The sequence below is a fragment of the Canis aureus genome, chromosome 8, assembly GCF_053574225.1.
Source record: "Canis aureus isolate CA01 chromosome 8, VMU_Caureus_v.1.0, whole genome shotgun sequence".
NCBI classification, from domain to species: Eukaryota; Metazoa; Chordata; class Mammalia; order Carnivora; family Canidae; genus Canis; species Canis aureus.
The window spans coordinates 60,189,921-60,215,503 of NC_135618.1; the positions used below are offsets into that span (position 1 = coordinate 60,189,921).

Here is a 25,583-nt window from a genome sequence, read left to right on the forward strand (position 1 = left end):
CTTATGCTCACCCTGGGCATGCACTCAAATTGAGTAAAAGAGCAGGAAAGACCTCCTGTGCTATGACACTTATTTTTCTCATTGTCATTTCTTTGCCAAGCACATATAGTTGGATTTACAGAAGTTAAACATGCATGTGAGTCATCTCCTCAAGACTTTACATAGGTGTTTCCAAGTCTTTTCTTCTGAGGTTCACTTGGCCTGTCATGTCTACTTCACTCTCTATAGACAGCTTTGGTGGGTACATGGTAAACCATGTCCACTGGAAAAAAAAAAATGACAGCCTCAGCTACTCAATTCAGATGAATAACCTGAATTCCAGCTTCCAGGAAAGAAGATCTGATTGGCTGACCCCAGATTAGGTGTCCACTGGTCCACCCAGTTCTGTTTTATGGCATAAAGTCACATGGCACAGACATGGATTCTCGGATCCCACCTCTGTGGAAAGAGGGTAGTTTCTTAGAGAAAGGGGTCCTGATAGGATGGGAGGATACTCCAAAAGTGTCAACCATGGGAGCTAAAAGGAGCAGTCAGAGAAATATATTTTATAAATACTTCTTGACAGGAGGCATGGGTGGCTCAGTCATTTGGGTGGCTGTCTTCTGTTCAGTTTGTGATCTCAGGGTCCTGAGACCAAACCCCACTTTGGGCTCTCTGCTCAGTGGGGAGCCTGCTTCTCCTTCTGCCTCTGCCTGCAGCTCCCCCTGCTTGTGCTCTCTCTCTCTTTCTCAAATAAATAAATAAAATCTATAAAAATATGAAAATCACCTGTAGCTCATGGACCATACAGAAACAAGCTGTGGGCTGGCTTTGGCCTGTGGGTTGTCATTTGCTATGTTCTAGATTCTGGGAATATAGCAGTGAATGAAACAAAAATCTCTACCCTCTTGAGGTTTAATGTAGCAAGGGGAGAGAAATACAATAGACATGAGAAGTAAGTCAGATAATATAGTAGAAGATGTAAGTCTTACAAAGAAGAAGAAAGCATTCAGTAGGAAAATAAGGGAAGGTTACATTTGAGCAAAGACTCAGAAGTGAGGAAGCAGCCATACTGATACCTGGGGAAAACCATTCCAGGCAGAGGGAATAGCAGAGGCCCTGAGATGAGAACATGCTTGGGATGTTCCGAGAAGACCCAGGACACCAGTGTGACTGGAGAGAAGTAAGCAACGGTGAAAGTAGTAGGGGATGAGGTCGGACAGACCATGGGAGTCCAGAGCACTCAGGACCTTGGAGGCCATAGGGAAGACTTTGGCTTTGCCTCAGAGTGAGATGAGAAGTCACTGGAGGTTTTGAGCAGAGGAGTGATCATTGGATTTATGTTTTTAAAAAGACCCCTTGGCTGCAGAGCTGTTAGGCTCCAGGCCCCCAGGGTGGGAGCAGAGAGACCAGGTAGGAGGCTATTGAAAAATCCAGATGAGAGGTGATGGTGGTTCAAACTAGGGTAGAAATCCACAAACAGGAGCCGTGAGACGCCGTGTCCGTGTGGGTGAAGGCTAGGGAAACAATTTACATCCAAGATGGAACAGAGGCCTTGGCTCTGCCCATCAGAGCTCCACTCTGCTTTGTGGCCCCCCTTTCTGCATCTCTCCTACACCTGCCACTGTGGCCCCTCCATGTCACTTTTCAGCTTCTGCTCCAAGGCAGGTCACATCATAAGTCAGGGGTTGTAGACTGGCTGCTCTAGGATTAATCATCTGTCTCTGGTTAGCTGTGGGATGAGGAGGGAAGGATCAGATGGTGCAGACAGAACTGCTGTCCCAACAGAAACTGTGGGCACCCTGGCTTACTCCAGAAGGAGGCTGTGGGCAAGTGGGACTTTGGAGCATTGGCCTGTCCAGTGCTCAGAACTCCCTTCTTCCTTTTATATCACCTGCACTGAGCACACCTACTCTGTGTCAGGAGCCAGAGATTCAGCAGCAGACCAGATATGTTCCTTTCTTGAGGAACTCATGGTTTGGGGGAAATTGACATGGAAACAAGTCACTTCACTTCCCTAAAGACTTGCTGTGGCAGAGATCTACAGGCAGCCTGGTGATGGTGGGGGATGATAGGGGAGCCAGATGAGCTTGCTCTGGAAAAGTGACTTCCCCATTTTCTCCAGCCAAGGAGCCCATTTTCCATATTGAAATCTCACCTGGATCCTCAGCATGCCTAACTGATGAAAGGATAATTGTGGTCATGTGGTTGAACTGGAGAGTAGGAAGCCCAAAATCCTTCCTCAAAAAGCCTCCCTGTCACTGCCCATTGGCTCTGGGACTGCCTCCTGGCCACCCAGAATTCCACTGAAGACCGCAGGTCTGGAAAGAGAGGTGTGGCAGCAAGGGTGAGGCAGGAGGTTCAGAAGAGAAATTTTTTTTTATTTTTTTTAATTTTTTATTTATGATAGGCACACAGTGAGAGAGAGAGAGAGAGAGAGAGGCAGAGACATAGGCAGAGGGAGAAGCAGGCTCCATGCACCGGGAGTCCGACGTGGGATTCGATCCTGGGTCTCCAGGATCACGCCCTGGGCCAAAGGCAGGCGCTAAACCGCTGCGCCACCCAGGGATCCCCAGAAGAGAAATTTGAAGGCTGGGAATACTGCCTGGGGGATGGGGAAAAGAGCTTTTGCATAATCAGCAGGACAGTGACTCAATGAGCTGGTTGAGTGGAGGGAGACTTCATTATCTGGAGGAGTTTTTCACACACACCCCTTCTTGGACACAGGAGAGAGGTATTCCGGCAAGACCTGGGGGCCCGTCCAGATGCCACCAAAGTGCTTATCATCATCACTGATGGGGAAGCCACTGATCGTGCCAACATTGATTCAGCCAAAGACATCATCCGCTACATCATTGGGGTATGGGTCCTGGCTGCCTCCTACATCTCATCTTTCCTCTCCTATTCCCTGAGCCCCACTCCCCTTTCTCCTTGGGGCTAGGGCTTTGTCAGCCACTCTGGGGATGCCAGCTCTCCACTCTTTACACCCACCCAGATTGGAAAGCATTTTGCGACCAAGAGAAGTCAGGAAACACTTCACCAATTTGCCTCAAAACCTGCGGAGGAGTTTGTAAAGATTCTGGACACATTTGAGAAGCTTAAAGATCTGTTCACAGAGCTGCAAAAGAAGATTTATGTCATTGAGGGTGAGTGGCAGATCTGGGGAGAGAATTTGGGAAGTTGTTAACAGAAGCTCATCTGGGACATCAGATTAGAGACATGCTGAGTGATGATATCGGGCTGCTTACAGAGTATCTGACACTGTGTGAAGAGCTCTCCTGGAAAGGCCCCAGGTGAAAATCTGGGGGAGGGTGCTTGAGGAGCAGTTTCTCTCTGAAAATCCATCTTTCCCGTAAAACTCAGCTTGGTCCAGCATGGGGCCCAGAACTAACCTCTAGCCTGCTGGTCAACCAAAGCCTGTGGAAGGAGTAGAATTCCCAATTCCATACTCAGCTCCCTCATTTTCCTTTGTAATCAGATTACTTTAGGTGGCAATGCTCAGGGCCTGAGTACAGGGAGCCCACAGGCCCTCTTCACCCAGAAGAGAAGTTTTAGACTGCACTCGCCAGATGGAGGACTTGCTATGGGAGGGTATTTCTCCAGGATTCCCCCTGGGAAGGCCCCTTTGCTTGGACACAGGCTTGGTGCTGGGTTCAGTTGAAGAAGCGATGTGGAATATATAATGGGACAGGGTAGGTGCTCAAGAATCCATTCTGCCCATGCTGTCTGACCTCAGCCAGGTCACTTTCTCTCTCTGAGGCTTGTTCTCTGCTAGATGGTGATAATAATCCCAATCTCACAGCATTGCAACGTTTGGCTGTTGTATTAGTTTCCAAGGGCTGTTGTAAAGAAGCACCAAAAACCAAGCGGCTTAATAAAGCAACAGAAATTCATTGTCTTGCACTTCTGGAGGCCAGAAGTCAGAAATCAAAGGGCAGGTAGAGGCATGCTCTTTCTGACAGCTCTAGGAGAGAACGCTTGCTCACCTCTTGTAACTTCCGGGATCCTCCAACAGTCCCTGGCATCTCTCGGCTTGTGGCTGCGTCACTTCTGTCATCTGGCCACCTTCTCCCTGCGTGTCTGCCTTCATGTCCTCTTCTCTCTGTGCATGTCTCTCTCTCTCTCCGTGTCCACATTTCCCTCTTTTATAAGGACACTATAAGACACTGGACCATATTGGATAAAGGCCCACCCCAATGACCTCATTTTAACCCGATTACACTGCAAAGACCCTGTTTCCAAACAAGGGCATATTCTAAAGAACTGGGGCTTAGGTCGTAAAAATATCTTTTTTTAGAGAACAGTTCACACCCTAACTACTGCTTCTCAGAGCGCTTGGTACATTGCAGGCCCTCTATAAATTGCAGGACTGATATCTCTATCTGACCTGCCCTTACTAGTGCTTCAGATTGTATTTTAGAAGTCACTTCCTCTGATAAGTTCTCCCCGAACCACAGCCTAGGTTGGGTGCTTCTTTCCGGGTGCTGCTGTAACGGCTACATGTTCCCTATCGGAACCCTTGAGACTTACATTGTATTAAATTATCTGTTCCGTGTCCATCTCCCGCACCACACTATGGGGGTCTGTCACAGCAAGCACTGTGCCTGCTTTTTCACCATTGTATCCCTGGCACCAAATGTCTAGATGCTCTAAATATTTGTGCAGTGAATGAACAAAGTCTTCACAGTAATTGCTATGTTCCTTGAAAGCTTGCAGGTAACAGGCAGTTTTTCGATATCATTTAATTCATTCCTCTCAGAAGCTTTGCAAGGCTGGTGGGATGATTTTCATTAATAATTCAGGCTTGCACTAACCAGGTGCCAGGTACTGTGAATAAGGTACTCAAGGTTATTGTCAGCATGGAGCTCATATTCAGGTTGGATAAAGACAGAAAACAAATGAGCAGGATAATTAGAGACTATGATAGCTGCTATAAAGAAAATGAATAAACCGGATAGAAAGATTTCACTGGGGGAAGCCACTTTAGATAGGCTTCACAAGGAAGGCCTTTCTAGATACCTTTTTTTTTTTTTTTAATGGAGGTAGAATTCACTCTGAGATGACATTTGAGCTGAAACATGAAAGATGAGAATCAAACAGCTACATGAGGAATGTGGGCAAAGAGCCCTGTAGTCAGAGAAGAGCCAGTGTGGGGCCAGGAGTTGGGGGAGGGTGAGCAAGCTAGAGAACAGGAAAGAGGTCAGCATGGCAGGAGTGTAGTGAGTAAATGAGACAAAGCAGGAGAGATAGGTAGGGGCCTTCCAGTTCCTCAGAAGCAGCTGAGGATTTCATCTAAAGGGCGATGGCAAGTGATGAAGGGTTTTTAAGGGAAATGTGTGGTCTGATATACATTTTTTAAAAAGATTACTCCAGGGACACCTGGGTGGCTCAGTGTTGAGTGTCTGTCTTTGGCTCGGGTCATGATCCTGGGGTCCTGGGATCGAGTCCCGCATTGGACTCCCCAGAGGGAGCCTGCTTCTTTCTCCCTCTGCCTATGTCTCTGCTTCTTTCTCTGTGTCTCTCATGAAAAAATAAGTAAAATCTTTAAAAAAAAAAAAAAAAAGATACTCCAACTTGCTCTGTGGAAAAAAGACATGATAAGAAGAATGAAGTCAAAGACCAAGTGAGTAAAGCTAGTACAAGAGTTAAACAAGAGGGTAGGATGGCTGGGACCGTTGTGCTGGCAAAACACACTATTCAGAGAAGGGGGAAATGCATTTTGAACATAAAACCATCCTGATTTGGTGACATGTTGGAGAAAGAACGAGGAGAAGGGAAGGAGCAAGGGGCTGAGTCCTGGTTCACCAGGCTGGACAGTGGGGAAGCCTGAGTGAGGACAGAGCTGCAGAGCTACATCTTGGCTGAGTGGAGTCTGGGGCTCGCAGTTTCACATCAGACTCCACTTCAATTCACTGCCAGTCTGATGGTCTTGTGGACTCTTTCTGCCTTGCCTGAAGGTCAGTGCCAGGTTTCTTTCTCAGTCTTTCTCCAGTGTCACTGTCCCTGCTGCTCCTTGGGTGTCCACCCATTCTCTTTACCTTGCTCTCAGGCACAAGCAAACAGGACCTGACCTCCTTCAACATGGAGCTGTCCTCCAGTGGGCTCAGCGCTGACATCAGCCAGGTAGGTGGGTGACGTGCCTGGAACAGGGGGGCTGAGGGATGTTGTGGGAATGTAGCTAAGCCCACTTGTCTCCTTCCCTGGGCAGGACCGTTGCATTGTAGGGGCAGTCGGAGCCAAGGACTGGGCTGGGGGCTTTCTAGACCTCAAGGCAGACCTGCAAGATGACGCATTTGTTGGGAATGAACCACTAACACCAGAAGCGAGAGCAGGATATTTGGGTGAGTACTTTTCATTTTTAAAAAAGATTTTATTTATTTATTTATTGATGAGAGAGAGAGAGAGAGAGAGAGGCAGAGGGAGAAGCAGTCTCCATGCAGGGAGCCTGACGTGGGACTCGATCCCAGGTCTCCAGGATCACGCCCTGGACCAAAGGTGGCACTAAACCACTGAGCCACCAGGGCTGCCCAAGTACTTTTCTTTTCTGCTGGATTCTTTTGGTCTTAGGGGCAGGAGTCACTTACCGATTTTTAAAATAATAAGGAAAGCAATTAAGCAAACAGCATGAACACACTTAGAATTTAAACATGGCTCTAACATTCCTTTTTTTTTTTTTAAGATTCTTATTTATTTATTCATAGAGACACACAGAGAGAGAGGCAGAGACACAGGCAGAGGGAGAAGCAGGCTCCATGCCGGGACCCTGACATGGGACTTGATCCCAGGCCTCCAGGATCACACCCCAGGCTGCAGGCAGTGCTAAACCGCTGTGCCACAGGGGCTGCCCAGCTCTAACATTCTTAATTTTTCCCTTAACAACCCCTCTGCTGCATAGTAGTCATGTTTTTTATTTTCCGTATTTTATGAGGCTTGGATATCTTGAGGCCTTCAGAATCCCAGAGACACTGACCCTCCCAGGACGAGCTATTTCCTACAGGTAGCAAATAAGTGGCCTGTGAGCAGGCCTTTTGCATGCCACCCAGCCACCCCTTAGCTCATATCCCCCAACTGCCTCCTTTATCTAACTTTAACACACAAAGCCAGTATTCCCCCCAACCTAAATCTCTAGTTAGTTAAGGACCACCCTTGTAGACCAGTTCCAGCCAGCATTATTCAAACCATCCCATCCTAAGCTTGCTCAAGCTTGCCTACCCAGCAACGTTTCTATGTCTTACCCATAAATTAAACGCTGGGTTCGTTTAATAGCAACCTGTCTCATTAGTAGGAGGACCAGCAGTTCTTCCCTGAGGCTTCCTCCTCTTGAATTGTCCAGGAACTCAAAGATTGATTCACCTCAAGAGTTCTTCAGATGGCCAAGCACAGAGCAAAGGCGTCTGGTCAGTCCACACTTGCTGTTGTTTCTCTCTGCCTCGGGGTGTCACTGTTGTGAGCTTATCCTGCACAGCTCTGTGGCTCCTCGTCCACCCAAGGGGATGCCAGCCTCAGACGGTAGAGAGGCCTCACCTTTGTGTACAGAAGTTATAGTTCTTCTGGTTCATGCTCCCATAGTCATGCTGTGTCAAGGCATAGACTGGCTCCAAGAGCCCTGGGATAGCACTGCTTCCGGGAGCTACCTAGAAACCCATCACCTGGCCTTATCCATGACCCCTGTATAAGGTTGGACCATGTCTTTATTAAACTCACAAAACACTTAGACTTTATTACATAATTTCCTTGGGAAAATTGGTGCCATTCATCTTGCATATACCCTTCTAAGGAAGGCTATCCTCTATGATTTCTCAATCTCTCAACATTTTTTTTACTGAGTAAGTAGTATGTGCCAGGCACTAGTCTAAGTGCATGACATATATTGACATATTTTATCTTTTTTTTATCTCATTTTATTCTTACAACAACCCTACAAGTAGGTATTTTTGTTATTTCTTTTTTTTTAAGATTTTATTTATTTATTCATGAGAGACACACATAGAGAGAGGCAGAGACACAGGCAGAGGGAGAAGGAGGCTCCATGCAGGGAGCCTGACGTATGACTCGATCCTGGGTCTCCAGGATCAGGCCCTGGGCTGAAGGTGGTGCTAAACTGTTGAGCCACCTGGGCTGCCCGTTATTTCTATTTTTTTTAAGATTTTATTTTATTTTTTAGTTTTGAGGGAAAAAGAGAGCATGAGCAGGGGGAAGGGCAGAGGGAGAGGGAGAATCCTAAGTAGACTCCCTGTTGAGCATGGAGCCTGATGTGGGGCTCAATCCAGGAGCCTGAGATCATGACCCTGAGTCAAAATTAAGAAGAGTCAGTCGCACAACTGATTGAGTCACCAGGCATCCCTATTACCTCTGTTTTATAGATGAAAGAACTGATCCCAGGACAATTTAAATAACTTGCCCCAGGTCACAGAACAAGTAAGTGGAGCCTAGGTGGTGTAACCCCAAGGTCTGGTCTAGTAACCACTCCACTTATACTATAGCTCCTAACTGCCTTCAAGGAGCTTTGTGTCTTTCAGTATACTGCCAGCAATGTTGCTCCTTCAAGAAGAAATAACCTGGGATGCCTGGGTGGCTCAGTGGTTGAGTGTCTGTCTTCGGCTCAGGGAGTGATCCCGGGGTCCAGGGATCAAGTCCCACGTCGGGCTTCCTGCATGGAGCCTGCTTCTCCCTCTGCCTGTGTCTCTGCCTCTCTCTCTCTCTCTCTCTGTCTCTCATGAATAAATAAATAAATCTTATTTATTTACTTATTTGAGAGAGGGAGAGAGTATGATTGGGGTGGAGGGAGCAGGAGGGAAAGGGAGAAGCAGGCTCCCCACTGAGAAGGGAGCCTAATGCGGGACTCGATCCCAGGACCCTGGGACCATGATCTGAGCTGGAGGCAGACACCCAACTGACTGAACCACTCAGGCGCCCCTTCATTTTATTGTTTTTAGAAAGTGTAGTCTCCCCTACCAAACTTCGGGTCAGCTGAGGCTCAGGAAGTTGCACCATGTTGAGCCTATCATACATGGCTGCTTTTTCCTGGGCCTATGTGTTGTCCACAGTTTGAGAAATGCAGCTTTGAACCAAGATGGCAGGATTTGTGCCACTCAGAGCACATGGCTCCTTTTCTCAGGAGAAGGCCCTCAGACTGTTTCAATGCATCTTTGCTACAAACCCAGTTTCCCAGTCTCTCCCTTTTTTGCCTCTGGGTTTTACCTCCTTCCAGCAGCCATTGTGGTTCTAATTCCAAACCCCTGCCCTCCCTCTCTCCCATTCTCTCTCTCTCTCCATCCCCCTCAGGTTACACAGTGACCTGGCTATACTCCCGAGGGCTCACTTCGCTGCTGGCAGCTGGAGCCCCCCGATACCAGCATGTGGGGCGGGTGGTGTTGTTCCAGGAGTCAAAGGACAAAGAACACTGGAGCCAGATCCAGAAAATAGATGGGAACCAGGTGAGCATGGCTTCAGGGGCATCTGCAGATCAGGGACTGGTATAGCACTGGTTATGTGCCCTGCCAGCTGCGAGCACTCAGCCACTCACTGTGCCTCAGGCCCTGTGCCAAGCCCTGTCACATTCAGTCCCCACAGAACCCTCTGAGGTAAGTGTTGTCATCTTCACCTGCTAGCTTAAGAAACTGAACCTCAGAGAGCCCACCTTGTCCGGACTCACACAGGCTCTGAGGGGGGAGGACACGCACCTGCATTTGAGGGATCAAAGTGAGATGGACATGGTACGGCTGAGGAGGAAGAGAAGCCCAGCTCACAGGTGCATCCTCAGACATCTCTTTCTCCCTGCAGATTGGCTCTTATTTTGGTGGCGAGCTGTGTGGTGTTGACATAGACCAAGATGGGGAGATGGAGTTGCTGCTGATCGGAGCTCCCTTGTTCTATGGGGAGCAGAGAGGAGGCCGGGTGTTTATCTACCAGAGGAAGCAGGTAGGGACCAGGACATAGAATGGAAGGGGTAGGAGATATAGATTCCAGGCCAACCCAGGTCCCAGTTATTCTGACTTTCCCTGAATGAATCAGAGCTTTAGAATGACCGACAACACTAGCTGACACCAGGACTGCGGCGAGGCGGGGAAGCAGGTAAGCCTTGTGCAAGGCCCAGGGCCAAACCTTTTATTTACCTTTTATTTACACGACAACTCGTTTGGTCTTCACACAGTAAGCTTCCAGGAAACTGAGCTTTCGTTCCTGAGTGGGAACATTGCGGCTTAGCAAGGCTGGGTCACCTTCCAAAGCCCCAAGGTCACCCAGACAGCAAGGGGTGGGGCTGGGACTTGAGCCCAGGTCAGTCTGCCTGTGTGGGACCACGTCCGACCTTTCTTCAGTGTTCTCCACGTACATGGGGTACACCCTGCAAACACTTGCTGCTTGCCCAGTGACTGAGGTGGGACCTATCACTTTGCTCCTTCACAGCTGGGGTTTGAAGCTGTCTCGGAACTGCAGGGGGAACCCGGCTACCCGCTTGGGCGGTTTGGAGCCGCCATCACTGCCCTGACTGACATCAACGGGGATGGGCTGGTGGACGTGGCAGTGGGGGCCCCTCTGGAGGAGAAGGGCGCTGTGTACATCTTCAACGGGCAGCATGGTGGGCTGAGCCCCCAGCCGAGTCAGGTGAGAGGCACCTTGCCTGCCAACCCAAGCCCTGCCTCCCAGCCCAGGCCCCACTGGCCTGGCCTGACTCTTATCCTCCAGGCTTAGCTCACAAATTTTTCTCTTGGTCTCAGCGGATAGAGGGGATCCAGGTGTTCTCAGGAATTCAATGGTTCGGACGCTCCATCCATGGGGTAAAAGACCTTGGAGGAGATGGCCTGACAGACGTGGCTGTGGGAGCTGAGGGGCAGGTGATCGTACTCAGGTAAGATGGGGCTGATGAGAATCTCAGCTCTCATCCTTTGAACAGCTACCCATGTAGTAGGTGGGACTCCTCTGGTCTGTCTCCAACCTTGTCAGAGAGGTTCTTTTCCTACACAGCCTTCATGTCTTACTCTGATTTAAACAGCTAACAATTTAATGACAGCATAGGATTTGAACCCAGGCCTATCTGACAATAAAACCTCCTTGAAAAACAATATCCTGTGATGGCTCTAGAACATGATCACCTGGAAAAAAAAAAAAAAGAACATGGTCACCTGGATTCAAGTAGAAGCTCTGCCGTCTGCTTTTTGGGTGATCTATCTTACCCCAGTCACTTAGCTCCTCAGGACCTCAGTTTCTCATCCTTGACATGATGATGACATTTCCTGCCTTTCCCCTGTCTTCCCGTTACTGGAGGCATGGTGTAACATCATATAATGAGTAGACATTTCTAGAGTACCTGCTGTGTTTTCTTTTTATTTTTTTTTTAAGATTTTATTTATTTATTCATGAGAGACACAGAGAGAGGGTCAGAAACATAGGGAGAGGGAGAAGCAGGCTCCATGCAGGGAGCCCGATGTGGGACTCGATCCTGGAACTCCAGGATCACGCCCTGGGCCAAAGGCAGGCGCTCAACCACTGAGCCATGCAGGCATCCCCCTGCTGTGTTTTAAATACTGAACCAGGCATTGGGTATAGAGTGTCTATGTGGGGAAATACATAATAAAAAAGTAAGCACACAGGTAGGTGATTACAAATTGTGGTGAGTGCTGGGAGTCAGCACTTCTGTGAATACGGGAGCCTTCCTCTAGATTGGGTAGCCAAGAACGACCTCTCTGAGGAGGTGATATTTGAGCTGGGACTTGGAGAAGGAGTCAGGCTTGCAGAAATCTGGAGTTAGAGCCTTCAGTGTAGAAAGCTCAAGATGTGCTGAGGCCATGAGGCAGGCAAAGTCTGTAACATCAGCCAAGGAAGAGGGTGGGAGGAAATAAGATGGGAGAACAGGCAGTGTGGTATGGATAGTAACAAGTTTGGATTTTATTCTCAACTCCATGTGGCATCAGTGAAACATTATAAGCATGGAAGTTGCTCGGTATGACTTCTCTTTCTAAAAGCTCACTCTTCTGGGGGCCCTGGGTGGTTCAGTCAGTTGAGCATCTGACTCTTGATTTCAGCTCAGGTCGTGATCTCAGGGTGGTGAGATTGAGCCCTGTGGGCTCTGTGCTGGGCATGGAGCCTGCTTGGGATTCTCTGTCTCTATCTCCTTCTCTGGGTTCAAATGCCCCGTCTCCCTGCAAAAGCTCATTGTTCCATATGAAAAATGGGTCAGAAGGCTGCTAGGAAGAACTGGGAAACCCTAATGAATTATCGTTATTACTACCATTTCGAGGAGACAGTGAGGTTGGGGTCTGCTTTCAGGGAGGAGAGTCCTCTGGATGCTGATAGAAGGAACCCTGGGTCTGACTGGGGATTGCAGTTGAGGCCCAGAGAGAGAGAGAAAGAGAGAGAGAGAGAGAGAGTTGGTTGTTTTCTGCTCTGCAGCTCCCGGCCTGTGGTGGATATCCTCACTCATATATCCTTCTCCCCGGCGGAGATCCCAGTGCATGAAGTGGAATGCTCCCATTCAACCAGTAACAAGAAGAAGGAAGGAGTTAATATCACAGTCTGTTTCCAGGTCAAGCCTCTCACCCTACAATTTCGAGGTGAGTGCTGTTCCCTCATGCCCCAGAATAGCTGCCCACCCCAAATGCAGGCTTATGGCCCCACTCCCACCCACCACCTCCCCCTGTCCCCCACCCCCCCCCCCCCCCGCCACTGCCACCCTTCAACTCCTCCTTTTTCCCCTGCCCAGGTCGCCTGGTTGCCAATCTCATTTACACTCTGCAGCTGGATGGCCATCGGACCAGAAGCCGGGGGCTGTTCCCAGGAGGGAGACAGGAACTCAGCGGGAACATAGCCGTCACCAGAGACTGGTCCTGTATCAAGCTCTGGTTTCACTTCCCGGTAAGGGAGTCAGCAGGGCTGCCCTGGGAAGTAAGGGGGTGGTGATCTCGGTGACCTCGGTGCAAGGCTCAGCTTGGTCACCGTCCAGCTGGGTCACAAGTCCTTTCTCTCTACACCACCATTTTCTCAACTGTGTAATAGTGGTAATAATACCGTTAGCACACTTTCTCTAATCCTTAGCCTATGGATGGAGGTGCTTTTTTAACATGGTTGCCATTAGAAAGTACTTCCCATTTTTCCCGTAATTTTTCCGCATATCATATATTAATGCTGCTACCCAGCTTTTCATAATTATTTTAATAGCTACAAAATATTGAGTCACAGCGGTACATCCTTATTTGTCAGGTACATCTGGTCATTTATATTAACATCCATCACAGAAAAAGTTTTTTTAATATTAGTTTGAGCAACTGCTGAGACGCCCAAATTTAGTTTGCTTCTAACAGTCCCGTGTAAAGTTAGGGTTGATGGCAAATTATCCTGATGCTTTAAATATTCATAAGACACTGAGTATGGGATTGGTGTATAAGATTTTGAAATTCAGGGGCATCTGGGTAGCTCCATTGGTTAAATGTCCAACTCTTGATTTCGGCTCAGGTCGTGATCTCAGGGCCGTGGGATTGAGCCCTGTGTTGGGCTCTGCGCTCAGCGTGGAGTCTGCTTGGGATTCTCTCTCTCCCTCTTCCTCTGTCCCTCACCTCTGCTCTCTAAAAACAAAAAGATTTTGAGGTTCATTTTAAATTTTTTGTTATGGGGAATTTCAAACATACAAAAGCAGAAAAAAATAGCTTAGTGAGCCCCCAAATACCCATCACCCAGTGTCATTCATTTATTCCTGCACTCAGAATCCCTCTGCTTCCTTACACCCCACCCCCCACAAAAGGTGGAAGTTTTCAACATAAATTTGCCAAAGAAGAGGTAGTGTGTCGTAATGGGAATACCTTGAACTTGGGAATTGGATGGATTTTGACTCACTTCCTAGCTTTAGTCCTTAGGAAACTTGGGTCACCTTTTTTGACCTCATGTTCCGCATCTCTGATGTGGGGTTTATAATGCCTGCCTCTTCAGGTTGGTGAAGGAGTTCAGGTGAAGATGATTGGGTGCCTGCAAAGTGCCAGTGTGAGGGACTTGTAATAACATAAAAGGTCAAGACCTATCCCTGTTCTCAAGGAACTAGGATATTCTAGTTATTCTAAAATATTCTTTTCTTGTGCAAACTTTGATAATAGTTGCCTAGAACGGTTTGACAGGGATTTGGGGGCTTTGGTCAGAACTCTGGGAAAAGTGGGGTGGTTGACCAGCGATGTCTGCCATGGGAATTGGGGCTGAGGATGATATTTGTGCTGAGAAGCAACCCCAGGCCTATGATAAATCCCTGGTGCTAGAACCTCATCATTTGTAAAGCAGGAACAAGGTGAGCATTTAATTGGAAGACTAAACTCACAGTGTAGGTGGTTCTCATCACCCTCAGGTGTGCATTCAAGACCTCATCTCTCCCATCAACGTCTCTCTAAATTTCTCTCTCTGGGAGGAAGAAGAGACACCGAGGGACCAACGTGCGGTAAGAAGAGATCACTCTTGTGTATAGGAAACAGGGGAGAGTAGAATTTCAGGTTAGCAAGACTGTATTATAGAAGTCTTTGGCTTTAAGCACTAGAAACCAAATACAGCTACTTCAGCAGGAAAGGAACATATGGGAGCTCATATTTGGCAAAGCAAGACTGGGAAGAAAGGGGAGCTTAAGTGGAGGCTCTGGGAGCTCCTGAGAGGAAGGAATAATGAATGAACTCTTCAGGAGATGGCACCTCCAGTGGATCTACTCCAGGTCTCTACTAAGCATCAGTTTCGGACCTCACCAGGGTCCTAGAACTGCTCATGGTGCAAATTCCAGGAATACAGGGCACTCTGGTCAGCCTTTTCACCAAAGTGTATTCCCTTGAGATCGAGTAGTTTCCTCAAAGCCGAATCGGGGTGCCATGATGATATAACAGAAGAGGAAAGCAGTATCTATTCTCATCTACTTGATCACACACTCCTCATCCAGGGCCAAAGCCAGATTTCCTCTCCTCAAACCCTTGACACTCAGCTGGTGGTTTAGCTTCTGTCTGAAGGCAGCAGGATCTGGTAGAAAGAGCCTGGACCCACCAGACCAAAAATGTGGATTTTGTTTCTCTTGCTGTGAGCACCTGAGCAGGTTCTGTCCCTCTCTGGGACTGTGTCCTCATAATAAAATAAGTTGTGAGGCCTCTCCTAGAGCTGGAGCACCATGACTGCTAAGTGCATGCTTTCTCATGGCTTTTGGCGGCATGCATTGAGCACTCCCCCATGCATGCTCACCCTCCTGAGATGTGAAGGGAATGATGGCGTGCTCACCAAAAATTGAAGCCCCTGCCCACCAGGTGCTCATCAGGCACTTAAGGAAAGCTGATTGAGCACTGGCCTGTGCTAATCCCTATTCTGGGTACTGGCTCCACTGAGGTAAATAAAATATGTTCCCTACCCAGAAGAGGTTCACAGTTTGCTCTGAAGTCAACAGACAGTCATGACATGCTGTGTAAGGCTGTGGTAAAGCTAGATACAGTGTGGCCATATAATCTTGTGTGACATGTGTAGGGGACAAGGAAAGCCTCCCCCCAAGATGAAACCCTTAAAGTCCCCAGGTATAGAAGGGGAGGTGGGAATTCAGAAAGAAGGCATAGCGTGAGCACAGACAACAGAAATGCCAGAGCTTGTGGGTGTTGGGAGCACAGTATGTGGGAAAGAGGGTGGAAGAGCACACGCCTGCCCTTTTAGGTCCTGAAAATCCACGTGATGCTTACACTTACATCTCACTGGTCACATGGCCGCAACTAACTAAGAGCCTCAGAAGCACAGCCTCCTGTCCCAGGGCTCCTTGGGCCCAATCAGGAGGGTGAAGTGCTGCCTGGGGCAGGCTTTGGCTCCTGAGAGGGGCCGACCAAGTCGGCCCAGCTGAGTCCCCAGCTCTGAGCCCCCTGAGCCCTCCTTTAAGAGTTCTGCTGCCTCAGCTAATCTGTCTTGCCTCCCGGCCCTCCCACCACTCTGTGCTCAGCTGGACAGGGACATCCGGCCCATCCTGAGACCCTTACCACACGTAGCGAACACGGAGGTAAGAAGAGAAGGGGGGCAGCTGGAGAGGCCAGGGTCCCTCCCTCCTGGGTCTGGGGCCTGAGCCTCCTCATCTCTCTTCTTGGCTTTTCAGATCCCTTTTGAGAAGAACTGCGGGGAGGACAAGAAGTGTGAGGCAGACCTAGGGCTCTCGTTCTCCCCAGCAGGGTAAGGCCTCAAGCCCCCAGGCCCTCCTCTTCTACCTGGTGTTTTCCTGAGGCAGCTCCTGTGTGCTCCAAAGAGCAGGGGGGCTTTGAGTCAGAAGGACTCCATCTGTATTCACTAGATCTGTCCTGTGGACCTTAGTTCTCCTCTCTGAGATATTCCAGTCCCTTGGGCACGCCTGTGAGGATCTGATGAAGTCGAATTGCTCAGCCTATGTGCAACAGCTGATGTTGATGTATTCATTTTTTCTAACCTAGTTGATCCTTCACTTCTGAAAGCCCCATCTCTATCCTGCTTCCTTTACATTGGCCCCCGTAACTTTTCCCTGGCCCTGCCCCCAGATCCAGAGTCCTGCGCCTGATCCCCTCTGCCAGCCTCTCCGTGGAGCTGATACTGAGTAACTTGAGAGAAGACGCTTACTCCGTCCACCTCAATCTGAGCTTCCCCCAGGGACTCTCCTTCCGCAAAGTAGAGATGCTCAAGGTGAGTGCCAAAGCAGGGCCTGCCTGAGGCCATACCTGTTCCTGAAGCTTCTGCTCCCATCAGAGAGCCTCAGGCAGACAGGACAATCTGAAGATATAGGCAGCAGATGGTGTGTAGAAGCCGTAGGCCCTCATCCGGGTTCTCAGCCTGATGGCCACCCTCACCCTCTGTGGGCCTCAGATCCTGCCACCAGTGAGACTGGGGACACCTGCAGGGCTAGCAAGAGGGTTGCATGGAATGGAGAGTGTGACAAGCTCTTGGCTCTGGTGACCAGAAAGGTGTACACAGATTTAGTGAGCTCAGACTCCCTCCTACCTAAGGTGACCAACGTGTTTTTGCGGGGTGGCCTGGGTTGTTTTATTTTATTTATTTATTTTTTAAAGATTATTTATTTATGGGATGCCTGGGTGGCTCAGCAGTTGAGTGCCTGCCTTCGGCCCAGGGCATAATCCTGGAGTCCCAGGATGGAGTCCTCCATTGGGCTCCCTGCATAGAGCCTGCTTCTTTCTCTGCCTCTCTCTGTGTGTCTCTCATGAATAAAGTTTAAAAAAATCTTTTAAAAAAAGATTATTTATTTATTTATTCATGAGAAACACAGAGAGGCAGAAGCATAGGCAGAGGGAGAAGCAGGCTCCATGTGGGGAGCCCGATGTGGGATTTGATCCCAGGACCCTGGGATCACACCCTGAGCCAAAGGCAGACACTCAACCACTGAGCCACCCAGGTACCCCGGCCTGGGTTGTTTTAAATACAACTTTTATTTTTTAAATTATTAGAACAGAAGTAATACATGATTACCACAGAAAGTTGAAAGTCATAGAGAAGTTTAAACAATCACCCTATGCTCCTACAACTCAGCAGTTACTACTTTTAATATTTAGGTGGTTATCCTGCTGTGTATCTCTATACATACGTATAAATCACACTGCATATTCGTTCATTTTCTATTTGTTTTAAGTAATTGCCATTTTGTTCTCCATTTGGTTATTTTTGCTCCTTGTTTTTACAACAAATGTTTATCGTGGTAAAATACACATAATGGACAATTTGCCCTTTTAACCCTTTACAAGCATACAATTCAGTAACATTAAGATCATTCACAGTGTTGTGCCACTGGCATCCATTTGGAGAACTTTTCTATCATCTCAAACAGAAGCTCTCAATCCATCAAAAGCAATCATTCCCCGCTCTGGTGATCTCTCATCTACTTTCCATCTCTATGGATTTGCCTGTTCTAGATTTTTCACAGAAATGGAATCATACGAGTTTGTCCTTTTGTGTGTCTTCTTTGCTTAGCATGGTGTTTGCAAGGAGCATCCGTGTGATAGCATGTGCGAGATTGCTTCCTTTTTGAGGCTAAATAACACTCCATTGTATGGATGGACCACATTTATTTATCCAGTGGTCATCTGTCAACGGACATTTGAATTATTCTTATCAGCAACATTAAATGCTTCCTTATGGGGCATCTAATAGAGTGACTAAGAACTCAAGATCCGGAGTCAGACAGACCTGTGTTCGAATTCCTACCAGATCCCTGCCAGAGGGCCCAGGGGTGGGACCTGGGGAAGTCAGCAGGCCTCTGTTTCCTTATCAAATTCCCTCCCCAATCTGAGGCTGAAATCTGTTCTCACAGATGAGGATGAAGATGGATGGCTATGGGCTGCTTAGCCCAGAATCAGGCTCTGGCTTCTTTGAAAAACGGTTGCTGACTGTATAGATGTAGTAGGGGCATTTTAACAATCTCCCTGTATCCTCTCCTAGGATTGTACAGCGGGCCAAACCGTTCCTATCTCTTGGAACTCTTCGATCATTTCAGGAATTTTACAATTTTAAGTAGCATTGTGGTGAACATCTTTGAACGAATCCTCTGGCTGTACCCCTGATTCTCTGGGCTCCCCTCTCTGAGAATGGCAGGGATGGAGCCAGGGGGGCATGGGCCCCAAGGGCTGGTGGCTTTGGGAAACCTTAGCCTTGCCCACTAAGAAGTTTGTTCCGTCTCTTCTCACCTCCAGCCCCACAGCCAGATACCTGTGAGCTGCGAGGAGCTTCCTGAGGTAGCCAAGCTTATGAACAGGATCGTCTCTTGCAATGTGAGCTCTCCCATCTTTAGAGCAGGCAGTGTGGTGAGTGCTTCGAGCCCTTAGGAGCCAAGCCACTAAAGGGCTCTGGGCTCGGGGGTGGGGGTGGGGGGTGAAGGGTGCAGGAGATGGGTAAAGAACAGCACCCCCGTCCACCTCCCACCTCAAAGGGAAGGATGGCCTAGACTTTGGATTCAGACAAACCTGGATTGTCTGATTATTCATTTTGTGACCTTAAGCAGGTGACTTTGTATCATTTGGAGTTTTGTATCCTCATCTGTACAACGGGGCTAAAGCACCTGTTTTGGGGGATAAGTACCAGTGGTCACTGGTATCACAGCAGCTGGGCATGGGGGCCATGGGGTGCATCCCTCATCATTCCCCTCTTCTCCCCTGCCAGGTTGCTATCCAGGTGATGTTTCATATGCTGCTGAACAGCTCCTGGGGGGACTCTGTTGAGCTGCACGCCAATGTGAGCTGGTAAGCAGGCCCCAGGCAGCCGTCTCCCCACCCCAACCCACCCCGGACAGGCATAGCTGCCCTCCCCACTCAGACTGCCGGGTGGTCCTGCCCACACCCTTCCCTCACACTGCCCTCTGCTTTGTCCCAATGCAGTCACAATGAGGACTCCGGCCTCTTGGAGAACAACTTGGCCACCACCACCATCCCAGTCCTGTACCCCATCAACATTCTCACTGAGGAGTAAGTCATGAGCAGCCTCCCCAACCCCAGCCTCCTGAGCCAGGGCCTCAGCCTGGCTTCCCAGGGCTCTCCTTCAAAGCCTCATCCTCTCCTGCCCAGGGGTAATTAGAACTGATTCCAACCACAACCCCAAGAGTTTTTTTGTTGTTGTTGTTGTTTTTTCTTTTTAGATTTTATTTATTTATTCATGAGAGAGAGGCAGAGACATAGGCAAAGGGAGAAGCAGGCTCCCTGCAGGGAGTGTGATATGGGACTCAATCCCAGAACCCTGGGATCACAACCTGAGCCAAAGGCTCAACCACTGAGCCAACCAGGTGCCCCCCTCAGGAGTTTTCAATACCCAAAACAATGGAGGCCTTTAAGAGTTCTGAGATCAGCAGTTTACTGATGGAAGAAAAAGCGTATTGTATGCTGACCTTGTGTCGGATGCCTGTGCCAGCTGTCCTGCACAGCTGGGGCTGCCCCTGGAATGAGGCAGCCGTGCCTCTTTCCATTTTACTGGTGAACAAGCAGCCTCTGAGAAGGGTGCTCATCCAGAGTCATACAGATAGGAAACACTGATGCTGCATCTGAATTTGGGTCTGTTTGACTCCAAAACCCCATGCTAGATGCGCCCCCCGCCCAGGGGTCAGGAGCACAGAGAGAGGAGGAGAGACTGTTCACAGTGGCTCTTTGCCCACAGAAAGCTCATGGGCAGGCAGGAAAGGCCAAGCTCATGTGCACACAGAATCAGTGAGTCTCAGAAGGTTATGGCAGGAAGGACCCATGGGGATGACCCGTTGGATTTTCTCATTGACAGAAAAGAGATTGAAGCCAGAAAAGCAGACCAATTTTCTCAAGCTGGCTCAGGGAGAGAAAGACAGGGACAGTGACTGAGCCAAGATCTCTGGTGCTTTTGAACACAAATGCCATACATAATGATACTGTCTGAAGTACGGTATTAAATTAGAATGAGGAAGGATGATTTGGGTTGGTGGAGAGATGGAAGGGTTCACAGAGAGGCAAGGGCTTGAACTGGGGTCTGGAGAGTTCGAAGGGTTAGACAGGGGCCAGAGAGGAGAAGGGATGTCCCCATCAGAGAGAAAACCATTGGGCAAAAGGAAGCAGCAAGCAATGGTGTGGATTTGGGAAGTAGGGAGTGTGCAGGGGACAGCGGGTATGTGTGGGGTGCACTGGGTGGGCAAATGTGGACATGAGGAGCTTTGGGCCTGACCCTTGTGGATGGCTGGGGGCCATAGGCAGATTCTAAGTGGGGAGGTAGCAGGATCAGACAGTGATGTTAGGAAGGTCATTAGATGGATGAGATGGAGAGGAAGCCAGAGGCTGGTACTGTTATGCAGGAGAACCCAGCAGACAGTGGAAACCCTCATGAGGCAGGGACCTGTGTGGTGGGGAAAACACAGCTCCAGAGGCACATTGGCCTGGGTTCCAGCCCTGGCCCTCCTCTGCCAGACACTGGGCAGCGGACTGGCCCTTTCCACGAGCCTTGCTTTCCAAAGGGAAACAGAAGAGTGCTGGAAAGGTTCCATGAGAGCATGCCTTCCTGGTCCCTAGAGGGTCCCTCAGAGCTTCCCCAGGCCTGGGCCCCTGCTCTACTGGAGACTGGGTCCTTATCTCCTCCTCTTTCTACCCCCATTCCTCTCTCTCTCTCTCCGCAGCAAGGAGAACTCCACACTGTATGTCGGCTTCACCCCAAAAGGTCCCAAGATGTACTTTGTTGAACACTTCTACCAGGTATGAGCTTCTGTGTGAGAGGCCCTTCTGGATCATACATTTTCCAACTCTGTCCTGAGGACAGAGGCTGCAGAGACCAACCAGACACAGCCCTATCCTCCGTGAACCCAGCTCCCTCTGCCCATGCTGTGATCCTTTCTAGAGAGCCTCACAGCCTCCAGTGGCCAGTGGCTGCACAGCTCCTTTCCGGTGCTGGATGCATTGTCAGTGGGATCTCAGAACTTGAGAGGCAGAAGCACTCTGAGAGACAACCTAGCTTTTCATTCACATGTTTAATGAGCCACTGTTGCAGCTTAGGTGTGGAGGCAGCAGTAAGGCAGGGCCCCTGACTACTCACTGGAGCCAAATTCTGTGCCTGGTGCTTTATGTATGTGACCCCCACCCCAGGATTCTCACACTGACTGTGAGGCCCCATAAGGCAGAGGCGTTGTCATTCCCAGCATACAGACAAGAAGTCCACAGCACAGAAAGGTTGAGTAGCTTGCCAGGCTACACAGCTACTAAGCGGGGAAGAGTCAGATTCAGGCCCTTATTTGAATACCAAAATTCATGTGTTTTTTTGTTTGTTTATTTATTTATTTATTAAGATTGTATTTATTTATTTGAGAGAGAGAGAGAGAGAACTGGCGTGGGGAGGGCAGAGGGAGAGAGAGAGGGAAAAGCAGACTCCCCGCTCAGCAGGAAACCTGACTTGGCACTCCATCCCAGGACACTGGGATCATGACCCGAGCCAAAGGCAGATGCCCAACCAACTGAGCCACCCAGGCACCCCCCAAAATTAATGTGTTTAACCTCTAAGTCAATGATCTGTCACTTTGTATGCCATATGCTCGCGGCTGAAATAGCAATCTTCATTATGGAAACAAAGAAAGACAGCCCCTGAGTCTAAAGCTCGAGGGGTCTGAGGCTTTTTTAGAGGTAACCCCTGAGAGAGGAGTAGGCATTGACCAAGCCAAGAGCATTCTCATTTTCCCGTGGAGGAGACTGAGCCCCAGAGAGACTGTCTTACCAAAGGCCTTGCTGGCATCAGGACAGACTGGGGCAGGAGCCCAGCAGGAAAGGAACCCCAGGTCAGGCAGCCCCTTTAGAACAGAGGCTGGAGTCATCTCCCCTAGACAAAACATGGAGGAGAGTGGCCCTTGGGGAGGTCAGATGCTCATTTGCATTGAGAATGGCCAGTTGGGTTGGTTTCTAATGTTCACTGGGATGGCTCTGGGTTCCCCAAGGAGCTTGGCAGACCAGTCCTTTCCCCACCAATAGCCGGGAAGGCTTGGACAGGCATGGATCCAAGCCCCAGCTCTACCATTCCAGCTCTGTGTGACCTTGGGCCACAGGCTTAACTGTGCATGCCTCGGTTCCCTGCTATGACAAACGGCATTTGGAATGAGAACTTCCAGGTGTCTTGAGGTTTAAGTGGGTTACTGACTCCCCATGCAGTGCTTGGCCCAGTGCCCGGGAAGTGGAGGTAGTTAATGGCTGAGGTGGGGGCTGTGGCCCAGCCTGGAGATTTCTCCAGCTACTGTGGAAGCCTGCTTGCATTCTTGCCCCACTCCTCTGGGAACCCATTCAAACCCTTTGAGCTCCCCTCCCTGCACCACATACCCCATTTCTCTCTCTCGGGATGGTCATCAGGGCTAGACACCTCCATCCACCCTCCAGCATCCTAAGCGATGCATCTGGCTCCCTGCCGCCTGGCCCAAGCACACAGCCACTCTTGCTAAGGGCCTGATCATGTCTGTTTTAACTAAATGCAACTCAGCGTGGGACACTGGTGATCTTTCCCTCTTGCCCGAAGCCGTCCTGTTAGTCAGGCCCTTTTTGCCACAAGGAGGTCAGCTTGGGTTTCTGGTGAGCTCAACATGCATGGTAATTCAGTGAGACCTGGGCAGCTGGGCCACGGGGTCTTCTTCCTCATGATGGCCCTCTCCCCAAGCTGGTGAGGAGTATAAGCTTCAGCCAGACCTAAAACCTTTTTGAAGCTCTGCTATTTAAAGCTGTGTGGCCTTGGGCTGTTTACTTAACCTCTGTGAGCATCTGTTTTTCAATCTGTAAAATGGGGATGATAATAGACCTCCTTATGGGGTTGTTATGAAGAGCAAATAAGAAAATTCATGTTAAGTGCTCCACACAGTACTCCACACATAAGCCATTGGTCACCAGTGACTGGTTTTATTTATTTTTTTTTAATTTTTATTTATTTATGATAGTCACACAGAGAGAGAGAGAGAGAGAGAGAGGCAGAGACATAGGCAGAGGGAGAAGCAGGCTCCATGGGAGCTCCGTCGGGAGCCCAACGTGGGATTCGATCCTGGATCTCCAGGATCGCGCCCTGGGCCAAAGGCAGGCGCCAAACCGCTGTGCCACCAAGGGATCCCCAGTGACTGGTTTTAGCAGTGTTGTTCTCACCATCATCCAAGGAAGGTGATAGAACAATGTAGTTCCGGTCTCTGGAGTCCCAGCCTGGGCTCCAATGCCCGCCTTTCCACTCCGTCACTTCAGACAGATTAATCTCCCTGAACCTCAGTCCTCCCCTCTGAAGTGGGGATATCAGTCCTGCCTGCCACATAGGCAGCCTGAGAGAAAAGAATGAGATCCTACATTCAGTGAGAATCACAGAGGCCCAGCACACTGAGTGTTCAGCAAATGGTGATTGCTCTTCTGTGGTCTCCCCATGACCCCATCTTCGCACTGCCCTGGTAACAGGCTGATGCTCTATGCTTGTGCCACTGACTGCTCTGCATCGGTCCCCATGTGGCCTCTCTACCCACAGTCTGAGTCCCCCGTCCAGCTCACAACTCTGCATTGTGACCCTCCTGCTCCTCCAGGGCACCTGTCCCTACAGCTTGTCCCTGCTCTCCACTGGGAGGTCTTCCCTGCATCTTTTTTTTTTTTTTTGTCTTTTAACAGCTTTATAATAGAATGAGATACAAGTCACAGTCTGTATGATTTATCTGCTTTTTAAAATTTTTTTTAATTTATCTGCTTTTAAAACATACAGTTCAGTGGCCTTTGGCATATTTGTAAAGTTATATAACCATCACCACAATCCAATTTTTGAAGATTTTCATTATTCCACAAAGGACCCCTGTACCCACATGCTCTCCTGCCCCTCCTCCCCCAGCTCCTGGCAGCCACTACTTTAGTCTCTGTCCAGAGACCTGGCTGCTCTGGACATTATGTAGGAGCAGAATCCTCCAGTGTGGAGTCTTTTATGACTAACTTCCTTTGGTTACATAGTGTTTTCAGGGGTCATCCTTGTTGTAGCCTGTCCCACTACCATATTCTTTTTTATTGCCAGATAATATTCCATTGCGAGGTAGGCTGCGTTTGATTTGTCCATTCAGCAGCTGGTGGACATCTTGGTGATTTCCACTTTGGGGCTTTCATTGACTATGCTGCTTGAATGTTTTGGGGTTTTCTTTAAGATTTTATTTATTTATTTGAGAAAGAGAGAGAGCGCGTGCACACAAGCAGCCGAGAGGGAGAAGCAAACTCCCAGCTGAGCAGGGAGCCCGATTCAAGGCTGTATCCCAGGACCCTGGGACCATGACCTGGGCTGAAGGCAGATGCTCAACCAACTGAGCCACCCAGGCGCCCCTGCTTGCACGTTCTTGTACAAGTTTTGGTGCAGACATATTTGACTTCTCTTGGGTATATATATGGGAGTGCAATTGTTCCCCTTGAGGCTTTGTCTCAGCATGTTCTAAACCCAATGTACTGCTTTCCCCTCAGCCAGCATCACCCCTGGTGTGCTCAAAAGCACCCTTTGCCCCAAGCAAAACTTCCAAGTCTGAGTGAATTTGTCCTTCCTCCGTGGCTGGTCCTCCCACCTCCTCAACCTCGTTCTGTATTCTCTTGTTTCCTTTGCCTCCACTAATGCCCAGACTCAGGTTCCCCTCCTTCTTGCAACCATCGGCGCAGGCTCCTTCTTGGACCTTGGCCTGCCTTCCCCATTTTCTCCCATCCTGGGCCCACTTCACCCTACCACCGAGCCTTCCCTCCTCACCATTACCCGGTTAAGAGTCCCCTGATTTCTGGCCCTTAGGCCTCATGGGCACACAATCTCACCCCAGGTCTCCTTTCCAGATGTAGGTCCTGTCTCTTGGTCCCAGCCCCTACCTCCAGCTGTGTCACACTTGCCTGGTGCTAACTGTTCTAACTGTCCACATTTTCTCTTCCTGGATGGCACCCCTCATCTTCATCTGTTCCACTCCTCTCTGTCCTTCACAGTTAAATTCAAATGCTGCCTCTGACATAAGGCCTTTTAAATTTAATTTACCTGACATTTTTCAAGTGTCTGTAAAAGTGTGTCAAGTGAAGAATGCTAGAACCTCTCAAACTGGACATATATTTCCCTGCAGGACCTCCCTGAGATGTTCATTGGTGCTGCCCCTTTGTCACTTTCTTCTCTACTTCTGGGTCTTCCAGCCCCACACAGTAGGCTCTTTCATCTAACAGGTA

The 25,583-nt window shown here is 49.2% G+C and overlaps 1 protein-coding gene across 3 annotated transcripts in view; it reads left to right on the forward strand.

Moving 5' to 3' along the window:
• Positions 1 to 25,583, forward strand: part of ITGAL (integrin subunit alpha L) — a 42,481-nt gene that overhangs the window by 8,561 nt on the left and 8,337 nt on the right. For all 3 annotated transcript variants that reach the window (XM_077907294.1, XM_077907296.1, XM_077907295.1), the window contains 18 exons: positions 2,707 to 2,839; positions 2,975 to 3,125; positions 6,029 to 6,102; positions 6,188 to 6,320; positions 9,265 to 9,416; positions 9,763 to 9,900; positions 10,387 to 10,584; positions 10,698 to 10,828; positions 12,370 to 12,530; positions 12,680 to 12,831; positions 14,303 to 14,392; positions 15,902 to 15,958; positions 16,052 to 16,125; positions 16,464 to 16,605; positions 18,621 to 18,731; positions 19,087 to 19,166; positions 19,302 to 19,388; positions 21,047 to 21,122. In XM_077907294.1, coding sequence (XP_077763420.1) covers positions 2,707 to 2,839; positions 2,975 to 3,125; positions 6,029 to 6,102; positions 6,188 to 6,320; positions 9,265 to 9,416; positions 9,763 to 9,900; positions 10,387 to 10,584; positions 10,698 to 10,828; positions 12,370 to 12,530; positions 12,680 to 12,831; positions 14,303 to 14,392; positions 15,902 to 15,958; positions 16,052 to 16,125; positions 16,464 to 16,605; positions 18,621 to 18,731; positions 19,087 to 19,166; positions 19,302 to 19,388; positions 21,047 to 21,122 — 2,140 coding nt within the window. The remainder of the gene's footprint in view (positions 1 to 2,706; positions 2,840 to 2,974; positions 3,126 to 6,028; positions 6,103 to 6,187; positions 6,321 to 9,264; positions 9,417 to 9,762; positions 9,901 to 10,386; positions 10,585 to 10,697; positions 10,829 to 12,369; positions 12,531 to 12,679; positions 12,832 to 14,302; positions 14,393 to 15,901; positions 15,959 to 16,051; positions 16,126 to 16,463; positions 16,606 to 18,620; positions 18,732 to 19,086; positions 19,167 to 19,301; positions 19,389 to 21,046; positions 21,123 to 25,583) is intronic.